This window comes from Clarias gariepinus, chromosome 12, assembly GCF_024256425.1.
Source record: "Clarias gariepinus isolate MV-2021 ecotype Netherlands chromosome 12, CGAR_prim_01v2, whole genome shotgun sequence".
Lineage (NCBI taxonomy): Eukaryota > Metazoa > Chordata > Actinopteri > Siluriformes > Clariidae > Clarias > Clarias gariepinus.
In genome coordinates, this window is record NC_071111.1 from 18,667,387 (window position 1) to 18,684,604 (window position 17,218).

Here is a 17,218-nt window from a genome sequence, read left to right on the forward strand (position 1 = left end):
TTACAACTCTTACTGTTGTGTTACATTACATTACAACAGTTTGTTTATTCCTTAATTCCGTTTCCATCCAAGCTCAACCACACAAAGCTCCACCTCTCAGAAATTATTATGGTCAGCAGAGCATGTTCCACATGAGTTACAGCATGTAGTGAGCAACTTTTCAAATTCATTGATTTAGTTATTTAGAAATGTTTTCCTATTCATTCATTTATTTATTCACTCATTTATTCATTCATTCATTTATTTATTTATTTATTTATTTTTTTTTTTTGAAAGTATCTGGTCATTTAGCACTTGATTTGGCTCTGTGTTTCTTTATTATTACTTAAAACTGGTAGAACTTGAGAGTAAAGGGTATAAGAAAAGAGGAACTAAAAACAAGTTGTGCAAGGTCAGAGATGTACGAAGTATGTAAAGACTTGGACACAAACACACACAAACAAAATGCTGTGTTACAAACAAATGTTTGATCTGGATATGTAATTTCAACTTTATGTTGTGTTTAATGACACGCAATTTATAATAGCACAGTGAGATCTGTAATAATCAGTTTTCAAAAGCACTGGCAATTTCAGCACCAAACCCATTATAAGGCGACAAAGAAATGCTGATCAACTGGCTTAGGTGTGTCAGTAATACTGACAGAATAAGGTTACACTAGGAATCACTGGCCTACTTTAAAACTATGCATTCACTTTTGCATGTTTTATTTACAATATTTATTGATTTTTTTAATTTTTTTATTAATGTCTATTTTATCACACTTAAGTACGCTCCATCCCCAGTGTAAACAGGGTTATGGGCTGCTGCAAGTTTCCTCACTTATTTCTTTACGCACCCCATCTGGTTCAAAACCATTCTGGTGTTGTCAGCAAGCGTGATTTCAAAACACATAATTACCCCACAGATCACACCCTCAATTAATTGACTTTGTGACCGAGACAGGAATTTGTTTAGGATGTTACCACAGAAGAAGGTGGAGATACAGGTGTGGTCTTTCTCCCAACGTTAGTTATAATGTAAAATCATAATACATGGCATTTAGTGCTGTATGAACAGCCTAACACGTTAGAGCCATTGGAGGTCATTGTCAAGATCTGAATAAAATGGAACGACTTAAAATTTTAAAAGGATATTTAAACTTTGGAAAAGTGGCAGTGATCAGAACATTGTTCCTGTTCTTAGTAACACTGATCGTATTCACGTATTTTACAGTTTTTCGGGATACTGGCAAAAAGTTTCCCGATTTTGGTGAGTAGTCTATTAAAAAAATAGAAAAAAATCATGCTGTATTTATTAAGGTGTGTATTCATTCATTTAAATGTTGTACAAATTATTCAGCTAACAATTTAAAGATGTTTTTTGAATTATTGCTGAATGTTTTTGGTTCTTAAATTCTAAATATAAAGAATGTATTGTGTACAGTTTGAGCTTTGCATTCCATACAGTATAGAAAACCTGTGCTGTGACTTTTTATTTTTCAAATAAAGAGTTCAAAAAATTTATATCATTTAAAGAATGTGTTATGTTATGTTGATACATTGTTACAGAATAAGAAAATGTAAAAAACTCTATAGTAGTTAGTTAGTTAGTTACTGTAGTTAGTTAGTTAGTTAGTTAGTTAGTTAGTTAGTTAGTTTGTATGGCACCTTTAAAGGGCAAAACATTACAACGTGCTTCAGAGAAGTAGCAATAAAATAGAACACATACAACAGCGTACAAACACAACATTAAAAATATGAAACATAGATAAATAGGTAAATCAGGAAAAAATAATAAAGGCATCCATAATGTTCACTGATCTTAAATCCAATGGGAGAATGTTTCAGGATTAAAGTACTACAACTTCAAAAGAGCAATACTAAAGGATTACTTTCGGTTGTGGTGATTGTGCAACGTTAAAGCAGTAAAACCTGACCTGTGTGTTCTAATTTACGTGCATAGCATTATGTTTTCTTAGTTATTTTAAGTATAAGTTATAGTTTCTAAGTAATGTCAGCAAGAATCCTCAAGTAGGCTGTGGAATATAAATGATGCTTACTTGGTACTAATGGGACAAAAGTGTACCAAGAAAATCTCCCTCGCACCATTAGACCACCACTACCAACTTGAACTGTTGATGCAAAGCAGGATGGATCCATGCTTTCATGTTGTTGCCAAATTCTGACCCTACCATCCAAATGTTGCAGCAGAAATTAAGCCTCATCAGGCCAGGCAACATTTTTTTTAATCTTCTGTTGTCCAGTTTTGGTAGGTCCATGTGATTCATGGCCTCAGTTTCCTGTTCTTAGCTTCTGCTGCTGTAGTCCATCTGCTTCAAGGTTCAATGGGTTGTGCGTTCCAAGATGCTCTTCAGCCTACCTTGGTTGTAAAAATCTGTTCACTGAGTTACTGTTGCCTTTTGATTACTTTAAACCAGTCTGGACATTCTTCTCTGACATCAACCAGGCAATTTTACCTAAAAAGCCTGTCACTCCCTGAATATTTACTCTTCTTTAAAACATTCTTTGAAAATGCCAGTAATGTAGATCAGCAGTTTTGAAAATATTCAGCTTGGTATCATTAACCATGACATGTTTAAAGTCACTTAAATCACCTTTTGTCTGCTGAATTTTGGACGTGCTCTCTCAAGTAAAGGAATCACTTAAAATAAACTAAAATATAAAATTCACTAAAATATATTAAAATAAAAATATACTAAGCAACCCATACTTTAATAATGAATGTATTAATTATCAATTATGACCTTGGTGTTTCTGGAGGTCCAGGTTTATCTCAATACGTTTACAAGTAATAAAAGAGCTTATTTTGTTTTCAGTATAAAGTGTTTCTAATTATATAAGTATATTTCACTACGAAATGAAAATTATAGACATTTTTGCACAAATTTAAAAAAAATGGACAATATCTGCCAAAAGATATGCCAACATAAAGCTGTTTGTGTTTCAGAGTTCTGGGAAATGCCTGATGATATGCAGTCTTCAGAGCAGAAGGTGCATGCATACATGTTTAGACTTATTTTAAGACGTTTACACTTCATTTTATTTACATCATATTCTCTGTCATCCTAATGATTTTAGATGATAATAAATGGACAGCCGAAATGGAAACCTGAGGTGCAAAGACTCTCTCTCTTTTTATTCTTCTTTTTAAATTGTATGAGGGTGGTTGTTTAAAAATATGACATTCGAACTGACTTGCGAACTTGTTCTGTCAACAGTATTTGGGTCAGGTGAACATGCATGTTTTTGAAGACTGGTGTGGAGGATCTGTGGACCAGCTAAGAAGAAATGAGTTGTTTCCTATGTTCCCCCATGTTAGTAACATACCACACACACACACACACACACACACACACAAACGGTTATAGGCCAGCATAATTCTTGACATTTGATCCAGTACATCCTACCATTTTTTCCCTTCTAAAATTGCCTACACAACAAAATGAAACACTATGATACTATGTATGGGTAATCATAAATTATCTTTATAATTTATATAAATTATATTTAAATTAAGCCATTTAATCACAATTAAGTGAAAATAATTCTTATTTGCCCACAATAATTTTTATTTGTTCATTTTCTATGCTTATACTTTATGTTAAGTGTACACAATCATATCCATTAAAAATTCTGTTTCTTGATAACAATCTATAATTTTGTCATTATGATTTTAGTCACGTACTACAATCAAAAGGCTTGCTGTGTATCCTGGATGGGAAAACTATGGGCTGAGAATCTTTGGATACATTCATCCTGTAATAAATGGTACATACTGAAAAAATCCAGTAAAATGTTATGGGCTTGCTTTAAGCTGAAAATTTTATTTTTATATAAAATTTCTCCACCTCTAGAGTGTCTTAATATTTTCTGGTTGCTCTTTACCAGGAGAATACTTGTTTGCCATTGCTTCTGATGATAACTCTGAGTTTTGGCTAAGTTCAGATGAAAACACCAAAAATCTAAAACTCATTGCTTTCCTTGGCAAGGTAAGAATTACTGTTATACTCCTTATCTCATCATAAGGGGCTACTCCATCAAACTCAGAAAGACAGCACACTAGAACAATAATATACTGTATGTAATTATATTCATTCTGAACCATGAAGTAAGATATTATCACGTCAGTAATTGTAGCTACATTCAATTATTAGACATGTAATATATATTAAAATGTACTACTATGTTAAGTACGTCATGCCTTATTGCCACTGTACATTTTTGGTCAGGCAGGAAATGAATGGGCTGCACCAGGGGAATATGAGAAATTTGCATCTCAGATATCTGAGCCTTTAGTGTAAGTTTTTTTATTTTTTTTTTTTTTTTTTACTTACACTACTAAAAATGGAAAACTAAAAATCATGAACTTTTGTTGTGAACTGTTTGATTCTGATATAGTCGCTCTTTTTAGGCTTTCAAAAAAACAACGATATTACTTTGAAATAATCTACAAGCAAAGTGAAGAAATGGATCATGTGGAAGTTGCAGTACGTATACTTTCATTTATATGACATATTTGACACGTACGTAACTTATTAGGGACTATCTATCTATCTATCTATCTATCTATCTATCTATCTATCTATCTATCTATCTATTTGTCTGTCTGTCTGTCTGTCTGTCTATCTATCTATCTATCTACAGTATCTGTCTATCTATCTATCTATCTATCTATCTATCTATCTATCTACAGTATCTGTCTATCTATCTATCTATCTATCTATCTATCTATCTATCTATCTATACCTCCATCCATTTATCTTACTTCTAAGATAAGATAATGTTGATAAGGAGCAAATTTAACAAATGTCCTTATATTAAGGTGTGATTCCTCACACAATGAATGTTAGACACTGATCAACATAAGCCTCATCAATTTAAATCAATTGAACTTAAATGTAATCAAACAATGATGATCAGAATAATTCACATTATCATTACTATGCATACACAAGAGGAACACATTCAAGTTTTAATGTTGTGGCCAATCGGTCAATGCAATTCTACAAACTGCAGGCTTTTCAAAACTCAAGTGTTTCTTTTTTATATGTAGGGAAGCTACACTATGCTCATTATTGTATAGGATCCTCCCTGTACAGCTCAGGCCCTTTAAGCTATAACTCCAAAAGACCTTTAGAGGTGTGCTGCGGTGTCTGGCACCAAGACAGTAGTGGAGGATCTTTTGGCCTTCCTGTTTTGCCCAGCATTGACTTTTTTAGCAAAGTGTGCTACACTGGCTTTTCTGTGGGATCGGGCCAGATGGGCTAGCTTTTAATTTCTACAGGCATCAATGAGCCTTGGGTGCCCATGATCACATTACCACTTTACTTGTATATAATATCAGTGTTATTCAATTCCTCTAGCAGTGGTGTTAATATTATGGCTGATCAGCGTATAGTAGAAACATAAAAATTTCACAACGTTAAAGGTTTTCCCAAGCCAACATATGCATTTCATTATGTGTCTTGACATAATAAAGATCAGTAGTACATGTTGTTTAAACCATGTGTTTTTAATCCTAAGCCACACATTTTCTTAAATTATATTAAACTGTAAGCAAAGTGTTTCATCCTGTATTTAATCATGGTGTTTTGTCTTTCTAAAAATTTCTAAGAAGTCTTTTTAATAATCTTTCTCTTTTTTTTAGTGGCGTCTCAACAAAGAGGAAAGCAATTTTGAAATTATTACCTCAGAGTATCTCTCGCTCTACAGTGGTAAGTGATACATGTGTATGCATGTATATAGACATATATAATATCGTTGTTGGTCTTTCGGCTGCTCTCGGCAAGGGGTCGCCACAGCGGAATACCCAGTCCGCACTACAACTTGGCACAGGTTTTACGCCGGATGCCCTTCCTGATGCAACCCTCCCATTTTATCCGGGCTTGGGACCGGCACTGCATCCAGTGGCTGAGGTTTGGGCACAGGCAGGGAATCAAACCCTAGCCTTCCGCATGGCAGGCGAAACGCTTACCACTGAGCCACCAGTGCCCATAGAGATATATAATAGTTTTTTCAAAACAGTTAGGACAGCCACTGTAAACATGTTAATTTGTACTGAGTAGTTAAAAAAAATATTTTCATTAATTCAGCTCATTAAGACTCACTTAGTGAATATTATAAACACAATAGATAACTTGAATAAACCATGTATTTCAGCATTAATGCATTGGAATTAAATCAAATAATTAATATACTTAATTGAGTACTACTTGTATTAATTAATGTTTATTGTAATAATATTTTATTTAGTAGGACAGGTTAACTTTGTTTTAATAAAAAATTTAAACATTCATGAATTTCATTAAAGTTTAAGGAGTTGAGTTCAATTCCCATTACAATCAAGGAGAGACATGTATTGGCCAATACTCAACGTCTCTCACTTCAAAATCACTTTGGTAAAATGTACATGCCAAATCAATACATGTAAAAACTCGTTTTCTGCCTACAGATGAGTCTTCTCTACTGGCAGTGGACAATTATTTAATCCCTCAAACAGCAGCAAGTCAAAGACTGAACATTGATCACATCACTAGACCTGATGTGGACATGGTCAAAGAAGATCCACGAGACATCATCTATAAATGTAAGGGATTCATGAGTTGATGAGCGAATACTGTATACTGTATATACAATAATCAGCCATAAGATTAAAACTCAAAACATTAAGCCTTGTATTGTGTGGGTTCCCCTTGTACTGCCATGGCCCCTCTGGGCACGACTCCACAAGACCTCTGAGAAGTGATGTGGAGTCTGGCACCAGGATGGTACTGGGGGATGCTTTGTTTGCTGTTATGACCTGTATGGATCAGACTTATTTGCCCAGTGAATTCCGTTGATGCTTGGTCAAAGATCTGAGGTTAAACAACCTTTAATTCTTTGCCAGATAACCCACATATGTGGCAGGCTGTGATGTACTGATAACTTTCTATCATTCTAGCCAGCATTCAGCTTTTCTGTGGGATTGGGCCAAACAGGCTAGCATTTGGTCCCTACAGGCATCAATGAGCCTTGAGTGCCCATGAGCCCATCACCCATCACGCACTCGTATATATTTGATAATGTTATGCAATTTACCTGGCAGTGGTGTTAGTGTTGTGGTGTACAGTATGTCTAAACACAGCATTGAACATAAACAAGTTGGTGGGTTGTTAATTATTGGTAGATTAACGATTGCATTTATTTTAGCGCAGGATTATTAAACCTAATTTCTTTTTTTCCTTTCCAGTGCCACTGCTGCATGAATCTCTTCTGAAAGACGTGTTTCCTGAATGTCCTTACTATCCTATTTACATATATGAAAACTCTACCATCGAGAGATATGATGGAATAAATCATGTGAGTACAGATTATTTTTATTTATTTATTTATTTCAGAAAAAGATGTAGGAGAAGAAGAGTACTTTAACTCTAGTTTTCTTAAACGCGAGAATAAAATATAATACAGAGCAATCAAGAATAATTAATAAGTAAATGAGGAACCTGGAATTACCTAATGTTTGGCATAAACTGTTCCAAGAAGTCATCTGGGGTTTTCTAAAATACAAAAGTCACACGAGAATCATTTGGTTTAATTATTATATAAAATATTTGATTTATTTAAGGCGTCTATGCTAATACTCTGTTAGTTATAATGAAAAGCAATCAGACATGTAGCTCATGTTGAGTAAATCATGAATTGTGGTTTTAAAGGTTCGCTACTCGTCAGTGTACCCAAATGACTACACGAGGCTTGCTAACGAGGACATTAAGGCACAGCTATGCTTTTATGAAAAGGATGAAACATATGAGCAAGGGTAATGCATCTACAATAATATTTACATACTTACATGTTAATAGTTACACACTGTATACTTTTAATTACAGGTACAGTCATTTCCTATAATTTTTCTGTTTTCCTTTCCAGAGGTGGGTTTGGTCCATATCTAAAAGTTGAAAGAACAGAAGACAAACAAGGTAACTACCTACTGTAACCGCTTGAATAAAAATGTTAGCGAGGTTAATTAGGTTAGAATTAGAGCTAATTAAATAGATAATTCAGTGCTCTAACAATGGATTTATATCCCCACCCAGATGAGAAAAATGTGAACAAGCCAAACTGGAAGCAGGTCTTCAATGTAAATCCGGTGGATTTCCATTCAAAGCAGAGCGATTTCGCTGTCCACACCTGCAAAAGAGCTGGAAATATAATAATGCTTCAAAAAGACGTCATGCCTATAATCAAAGCCTTCAGGAATCAATTGAAGATAAACCCGAACACCAGGTAAATGATTGCACTGCTGTCTTGGCTTGTAAAAACAGCCCGCAAAGAATTTGTCTGAAATCCAGACTTACGTTCTTGCAGTGATCTGGCTCTGAAACATGTGTTAAATGTGGAAAAGAAAACGAAGACTGGAGTGGGCAGTCGCTACCTGCTGGAGATGGAGATGGAAGATACTGAAGGAAGAAGTGTTCTTATCTCGAAATATTTTTACACCACACGAAACCAAAGATATCCAGAATTACCAGGTCTCTGCAGTCCAACAGACTTCAGTTGGGACCCGGACGTAAAAGTCCATGTTATTCTGACAGGTCAGAAATAAAGCTTTTTTCCATGATCACTTTTGCTACTTAATTATTCCTCTTAATATTATTCCTAATTATTAACTTTTAATAAGTGATTACGTGACCATGTGATTATTAAATGCTCTGCAAATATAGGCATTTTGCTATTTTGCTGTGTTAATCGCCTTTGCATCATTTAGCTGAATTACTAGTATTTAGTTTTGCACTCTAAAAAACATCTACAGATTGTATAAAAGCTAATTCTCAGCATAATACATAGGGCAGAATTTAAAATTGTATTAGGGCTAGGCATGTAGTTTAGTTACTAGTCAACAGATTATCTACTAATTATTATCTAATAATAATAATAATAATAACAATAATAATAATAATAATAATAATAATAATAATAATAATAAGTCATGCATGTACATGTAATAAAATATTTGAATGTCTGGTTTGGTGGAATATGCGTCCCACTTGAGTACTGCATATTGATAATAGTTCAGAAAATAACCAAACTGGGTATGTTGTTCAACTATAAATGTCCATGGTGATGTTTAGTATAGGATGCTTTCTTATTAAGCAATTTTTAAGGCCTGCCTGTCGCATTTACTGTATTTCAATTTTACTCCAACAGTTAAAAACCAGGGGAGGTGGATCGTACACTTTATCCGAGAAATGGAGCGTGTGTATGAAGCGACAGGAGACAAAAACTTCAATGTCATTATTGTAGACTTTAACAGCACTGATATTGATATAGAGAAGGAACTAAGTAATGCAAATTTACCAAGGTATGGATTTATTCATTAAAAGAAAAATATGCCAACAACAAATGTTTATAGTGTACATGTAAACAAGAAGGTAATTTTTCTCTCTCTCTCTCTCTCTCTCTCTCTCTGTTATATACACATATTCATATTTCTGCTGTGTATGTGTTTAATTTTTTCACACATGGACAGCTATCAATTTAAAAACCTGGTGGGACGCTTTGCCAAATCGCAAGGAATTCAAGCTGGAGTTGATCTTGTTGAAGTAAGACATTTTACAGAAATCATTTTAGTTTTACAAGTATATGTATTGTAACAATATGTATAGCCTGCTTAGTATATTAAAGACAAATCTCTGTACAAACTGTACATATAGGAGTAAGTGTTTTTTGCCCCATCACTGAATTAATTTCTTTTTTTAGGATGAAAACAGTATTTTGTTCATGTGCGACCTGCATATCCACTTTCCTCCATCGATAATAGATAATGTGCGTAAACACTGCGTACAGGGCAAAGTGGCATACGCCCCTGTTGTGATGAGACTGGAGTGTGGCGCCACAGTAAAGGCTCCTGCAGGTACTCGTATTAAATTCAAATGTTATTGATCAAGTACACATCCATACACGGTATCATGTGCAGTGGAATGCTTGAACGACTGTTTTTGACTTAATAAAGTAAAGATGAGATAGATTAAGAATGACTTCCCCGCAATAATAGATGTTGCACTGGAAATCTACAAATATACAGATATACAGTTACAAGAAAAAAAAAAACTAAAATATAGAAATTGTATAATATAAAATTAATATTTAAATTATTAAATTATTAAAATTATAAAATACAACTGTATAAAATGTACAAATTATACAGAATTTGCGATGTCAAAGGGGTATAAGAAGATAAAGATATGGCGTGTAGGTATGACAGCAGCGGTATGATTGAAACTGCATTTGACTTTTTTAAGTCCCTGTGGTCCAATGCTCTTCTTTATTCTTAATGCACTGGATTATATTGATTAGGCCCAGAAGTTTTAAACCTCTTAACACCCCAAATGCTATCAGTGAATGAGAAAATGCAGGATCAAAACCCAAAATACATAAAATAAATGTGAAAATGCAAAAAGCTATATTAATAATAAAAATGGTTAATTTAAAAACAGGCATTAAAGAAAGCAGGTTTTTATTAAAGATGATTTACCAGTTTTATATCAGCTACACCCCGGAAAGCAGAGATCTATAAACCTAACAAAGGCATTAATATGAGTAGGCTAACATCGACACTCCCTTAAAGAAAGGGAGGTGATTATATAACTTAACAGACACCTGTATACAGTTTATATAATGTTTTTTTGTGATGTTTAGTGAGGGTTTATTTTTTGCATTTTGCTTTAAAAAAGCAAAAAAAAGTTGAAAAGTTGAGTTTGTTCATTTGTGACTGATTCTTTATCACATGTATTGGAAGTATGAAAAATATTTAGACAGTGAAACCACATGTGGTTATTAGCATAATAAGTGCTCATGTTCAATGTACGCTTATTCCTGAAATATTTTATGTGACAGGTTTCTGGGAAACTGAGGGGTATGGTCTGGTGGGGATTTATAAATCTGACATGGAGCGAGTCGGAGGGATGAACGTTAAAGAATACACAGACAAGTGGGGCGGAGAAGACTGGGAGCTGCTGGACAGGTATGAACCGGTTATGTGAGACGTTTGTAAGATCATAATTTGAAAACCTTTTTGTTTTTTACGAAGAAGCACTATAATAAAACAAAGCACAAAGATGACAAGATATAGTAAGACAAATCATGAGAAATGTATACACGTCTTCTTTGAAGTTTTTCTCATGAATAGATTTAATGTTTCTTCTTCTATCTTAAAGTATATCTATGTAGTAGTATAGCATACCAGTCACAATGCGACTTTATCCAGTCTTACATGCCGCCATCTATCTACAAACCCCTGTCCCCTCATCTCCCTTTCAGAATCCTACTGCACAAGCTGGAGGTGGAACGACTACATCTGAGAAACTTTGTACACTTCTTCCATTCAAAGCGGGGCATGTGGAACAAGGAGACATGAACATTGTATTTAAAGTCTGTACAGTATTATGTATATAAGGTTTGGGTATATTTACTAACATTATTATTATATATTTAAATTCTTTAGGCATTTTATATTTTTGAATAATAGGAAAGATGACATTATGAATTATGAAATGAGACATGAAATTGCACTGTAGCTAAATGTTCTTCGAAACAGCTACCTTCATTGTAGCGTCTGTATGTGCTTAAGAATCAGAGCTCTTCAGTAAGCAGACAATGAAATAAATGTGATATAAATAAATAATACAATAATATTTTCCATTACATCACTGGACGCTAGTCGATTAAATAGTCACTCACTAGCCAAAACTCTTGGGATGTTGTCCAGTATGGGAAATTCAATAATTAAATAAAGGGTAATGAAAGCAACAAACTTTGTTAATCTGAAATACCTTTTAATGTATGCAGCCAATTCTATAATAAAATATCTGTCAATTAGAAAACAGTGCTATACTCCGACTCCTTCTGTGTGTGTTTGTGTGTTTCAGTCTTTGGTTTTCTCTTTAACAAGAACCAACTTTGTGGGTGTGTGTGTGTTTTTTAAATTATTTTGTTTTGATTATTTTACATTGTTCTGATAATCCTTTGTTTTTATGGCATTGGTATCATCAAAAATTCATATTTAGCATTCATGGTACACCTGCTTATTTTATATCATACAGTATCGTTATCAAAACCTGTTTAGCTTGTTTCAGTTAATATTTCTAACTGCTGCGTGTACTGCACCCCGCCTTTTTCCTAATGGTGGAGTTCATGCCTTCTTTTCTATCCTCACAGGATTTGCGTGACTTTATGTACAGTCAGTGTTTTTTGGATTCCATACACATGCTGTTTACATGTTATCTTTTCTATATAAAAAAAACAGCTTACTTTATACAGTTTACGCGGGGATGAGTCTGCATGGATTCCTCAGGGCAGTTAGTTACTGTACAAAAGCGACATAATGTATCCACCCAGGGAGCAGTCTGCTTTCATCATACGTAATTACAAAGGCTCAGTAGAAACGATGATTGTGTAATGAGTTTATTGAGACAGGTTACTTGGTCTCCTGGCAGAACAGCTTCAATGAGGTTATACAGCTCTTTGGAAATGTGCTGGCGGAATGATCAGAATTACCCTCCAAAAAGATAATTACAGAGTTGTTTTTTTTGATGACAGTGTACAGTAGGAGGGTTCTGTCTAACACTTCACATCAAGAACTTCCAAAGGTGTTCATCTAGGTTGAGATCTAGTGAGTGTGAAGGTCACAGCAGTTCATTCACCAGCAAGTGAGCCCTCATCCTCTGTGGATGGGAAAGTGGATACTCCAGAACCTACTGTATATATCTACTGTAGTTACTTTTACAATGCTGTTTGACAGAATCCCTTATCCAGAGGGATCTACAGAAATGCCTGTCTATGCATCGGCATAATAGGTTCACTGGATAAGTGAATAAGAGTACTATTAGTCTAAAAACTCTGTTGGAGAGGTTGTATTTTTTGCTAATTAAAGTTTTTCATGAAGTAAGAAGTTAAAAGTTTAGTTATTGTTTAATGTCTGGCAATGATTAGGGTGTTTGGACACCTTTATTAGACCACCTACAAGGCACAATTTATTTTATTTTTTTAAAAATATTGACGCATACCTAAATCTTACACCATCGTTAAATCATTGTGGTAGTGATGGGTTTCAATGGGCAGGTGGTTAGATCTTTTGTGTGGATAAAACATGCAGTGTAGAAATCTGGGTTCTAGCATATTTTTTCAATCGTCCCAAGAAAAAAAGTGGCAAAACGAGCAGCAGTCAGTAAGAATGGTGAAGAAGGAGATAAGTTGAACAGTGATTCAAGCTTATTGTGGACTTTGCAAGGATTATTTGCAGAAGTTTCCGGTTGTTCCTTACAGAAAATGTCATATTAGATAAGTATCTATAATAAGTTGTCATTTCTTTTACTTTTGCTTTACTCTGATTGTCACGCAAGACGTCTGACAGTCAAGGAACAGGATGAAAAGGCTTCCTGGGTTTAGAAAAAAAGTGAAGAAAAGATTTACAGTAGGAGTAGACATGAAGAACTAAGTTTTAGGGAGGGAGATGGAGAGCAGGAAGCTAAAGAGGAAGGGGAAATATTAGTGGCAAATGATGACAAGATCTAGGACATTTCCTCCCTTGAGTGTGCCACGGCAGCTGTTAAATATCAGGAGGTTGAAGTGTACAAGGGGAGTGTGAATGATGGTTTTAGTTGGGAAAAGACTAAAGACCATGTCAGATTCTTCAAAAATGTGGGCCAGAAGGGGACAAAAAGTTGATCAGAGGAGGAACTTAACTGCATGGGGTTCAAAGGATGAAATGTTGAAATGAGACAGGTGGAAATGTGTGAAACAATCTCAGCAAACCCTGTACCACCACTCCTGCGAGTTTCTCATGGATAGAAGTGTTTCATCCTAACGTATCGGGAATCAATGAGAATAACTTTGTAAAATATTATACCATGTCATAACCATTGTTGATGCTTGTGTAGAGTCATAGCTGTTGTGACAGTCCCAGAAACTCCTTTAATGCCCCTTGCCTTTAATGAAAGAAAAAAAAAAAGCATGGCTTGATTACCAAAGGTGTTGTATTTTTAAAGGATAATGCACAACCTGATACTTACAGTATGAAGGAATTTGGCTGGGAGTTAATGCCACATCCCCAGTACAGATCTGACCTTACCTTGTTTAAAATAAAGGAATTCCTGCTTTAAAGGACTCCATTAAAGGAGTTCCTGGGAGGCTAGGGTTTCAGATGTGACGCTAGCAGTCCCATCATATCTCTGGAATGCTGAAAAAGATATATATTAGATTATATTAGCAATAGATTATATCGTCATCTTAACTGCACTGTTCACAGATTATAATCTAAAACTAATTAATCAAAGATTTGTTTATAAGGTCAAAGACACGTACAATGTTTCCAGTCATATTTGGTTTCTACTGTCAGACTTTGTCATTTCATTTAGTACTTTATGAATGAACAATTGAGCAGTACATACTGTTTCACACATCATTTACAGTATATAAGGAGGCTATTTATGTTTCAGTTAACACCATTGTCACTCCTAGTTGGTGTCTCTTTGAAGTGTTTATTCTATGGCAGAGATCAGACAAGAGATTAGACAAGTCATTTAAGAAACATTGAGTAGGTGGAGTTAAACATAGTGTACATACCATTAGATTGAATGTGTTTAACAAGGCGAACTCCTTTATAATTATTCTACTGTAGCACAAACCTACTCAACATATACACACCTTTAAAAATACAAAGGGTTGTTCAAGTCAAAGCAGGACTTTTGGTTTAGGCGTGAACTCAATTGACACTTACAGAAGACTTCAAGCACTGTCCAGTGTTTAGCCAAAGGAAACAAAGTGATTGGTATAAAAGGTTTAAAAACCTGAGGTGGCTTGGAGTCCGCGGTATTTATTCCTACGAACATTCAGTGGATGGAACACTTGTTTCCTTTAAAAAAAATATGGCGGATAACTTGTCACTAAATTGTGTAAAAAGGCATCTCTTTGGTTAAACTCTACACAAGATCATTTACAAACACAACTTGCTCATTACACGAACTATGGACACAATTTGGAGTTTTAGACGTGAAGCAGACAGGCTGATCATGACTCTCACATACTGAGAAAACGTTCTAACTTGGTGGAGAAATACACAGTAGTAAAGGGAGTTTTTACTCTTATGACTGTGTTCGGTTATTCTGCACAATCTAAAGTCCCCATTTGAACTGAATGACCCTTAAGTGTTTATAGTCTACATTTACCAGACACTATACCAGCATCTGTACACCTGCATGTTCTTGCAATTATCCAATCCGATAATCATGTGGCAGCACAATTTTAACAAATAAAATAAAAAAAATGCGAATACAGGTCAAACTTCAGTTAATGTTTACATCAAACATAAGAATGCAGAAAGATATTGCTGCCAGTGACTTTGGAATGCTCCCAGTGCCATGGTTTCTGGAGCCAGATAAGCTACAGTAGTGTTTCCGGTTACAAAAACTCCAATAAGAACTCTCAAAAAAATAACAAATAAATGAATAACCATTATCCTGCACTTTAATGAACTTAATAAACTAAAAGTCATAAAATGAAAAATAGGCCACTAATTTAAATATTTATCAGCTCTCTTTTTTTGTTCAAAGATCAAAGAAGTCATTTGTTTCAGGTTCATTAAGAATAAGTAAAACTGCATATTTTATTATTTTCCAATGCATTTTGTCAAACATGTAAAGTGGACATGTATCTTTATTGAAATTGTGGCTGAATGAAGCTGTTTCTTTTGTCTGACTGAGTGGAGTTTTATAGTTCTGTATTATAAACCCTGTCTCACATCACTGAGCAATCATTACTAAATCATTACTAGACCCAGGTACTTTAACACATATTTACTTTGCTACGTTAGAAAGGCTGTACACTTCTACCAATGATTACAATTATTATAATTAAAATAATTATTATTATAATTATACAAGTATATAATTTATATTACATATATTTTTTATATATAAAATATTTTTTTAAAGTAGGTGTAGTTTAACATTATTCAACTAACAAGTGAACAGCTCCATCTACAGGACACGTACTAAAATTCTGCATTAAAAACACACACACACACACACACACACACACACACACTTACTCATTCTTCATACCACTTATCCTGTACCGAGTCGTGAGAGACCTGGAAGACTTTGTGGAAAAGTCTGGAAACTCCAATTAGCCTGCCCTGCAAGTCTTTTGACTGTGGGAGGAAACCAGAGTACCTGGAGGAACCCTGCCAAGCAAAGGAAAAACATGCAAACTCCATGCGCACAGGCCCAAGGCGCTGGAGGCGTGAGGCCACAGTGCTTACCACTACGCCACCGTGCCACACTGAGAATGCTGTAGTTTTTCCCAAATTTGCAGACCTGTATTACTCACACATTAGCAAAACTGAACCGGATAAACGTAACTTATTCATTCACATTTGATTTTGCACCAAAATGCCACAAACAATCACAACCTGACCTTAACTCTTCATGTGTTCATAGTTCAAGATGTATAATTTTTATTATTACCTCATTATCTTTGATGCATTTCTCCTTTTTCGTATTTCACCCTCACGAGCGATGACGATTGTTGATTTTTTTTTTCCGAGCACATTTCTATTTTTATTTTTAGTTATATTTTTCCTAGTTTAATTAAATTTTTTTATTTAATTTTCTATCGTATTTCTTTTATTCAGATTTATTTCTTATTTGTAAACTTAATTCTCTTTTAGGGTCAATGGCAGTCGTATAAGCATTTCACTACATTTCGTACTGTGTATGACTGTGTATGTGACAAATAAAATTTGAATTTGAGGGGTGTAAGCTTGTTATTAGAGTTAGATTAGACTAAAAAATATCTTCCAATTAAACCATCAATTTAATATTTAAAAAATTTTAACTGGCCAACTATTTCAATTTATTTAAATATTGTTATAGTTTGGCATTTTATTTTTGAGGTTGTTTAAAAGTAGACATTTGGTGAATGTTTTACTGGCAGTTAAAAAAAAAAGATTTATTCTTGCTTTGAGCTGTTTTGTCCAGCAGGAGGCACTGCTTTGTTACAAAATGATTCAAACACCCTAGAGAAAATCTTGGTTGATGTAAAAGTTTAAGTTTCATGCATTAACAGGTTTAACTTAAACAGTAAGATATACATACTTCTAATTAACAATGATTAACTATTAGTAAAGGAAGTTAAATTTATGACCACAGAGACCTGGACTTGGTTCAGTGCACTAGAGCGTA

General features: G+C 34.4%; 1 protein-coding gene across 1 annotated transcript; it reads left to right on the forward strand.

Moving 5' to 3' along the window:
- Window positions 1-1,059: 1,059 nt before the first annotated feature.
- Window positions 1,060-11,862, forward strand: LOC128534312 (beta-1,4-N-acetylgalactosaminyltransferase 3-like). The gene is made up of 20 exons (XM_053508695.1): window positions 1,060-1,251; window positions 2,950-2,993; window positions 3,081-3,116; window positions 3,221-3,316; window positions 3,680-3,770; window positions 3,891-3,991; window positions 4,232-4,299; window positions 4,414-4,489; window positions 5,650-5,716; window positions 6,454-6,588; window positions 7,231-7,340; window positions 7,694-7,797; window positions 7,908-7,957; window positions 8,075-8,264; window positions 8,346-8,572; window positions 9,186-9,339; window positions 9,508-9,580; window positions 9,738-9,891; window positions 10,875-11,001; window positions 11,298-11,862. Exons 1-20 carry the CDS (start codon window positions 1,107-1,109, stop codon window positions 11,392-11,394), a joined length of 2,145 nt encoding a protein of 714 aa, XP_053364670.1. The 5' UTR covers window positions 1,060-1,106; the 3' UTR covers window positions 11,395-11,862.
- Window positions 11,863-17,218: the final 5,356 nt, after the last annotated feature.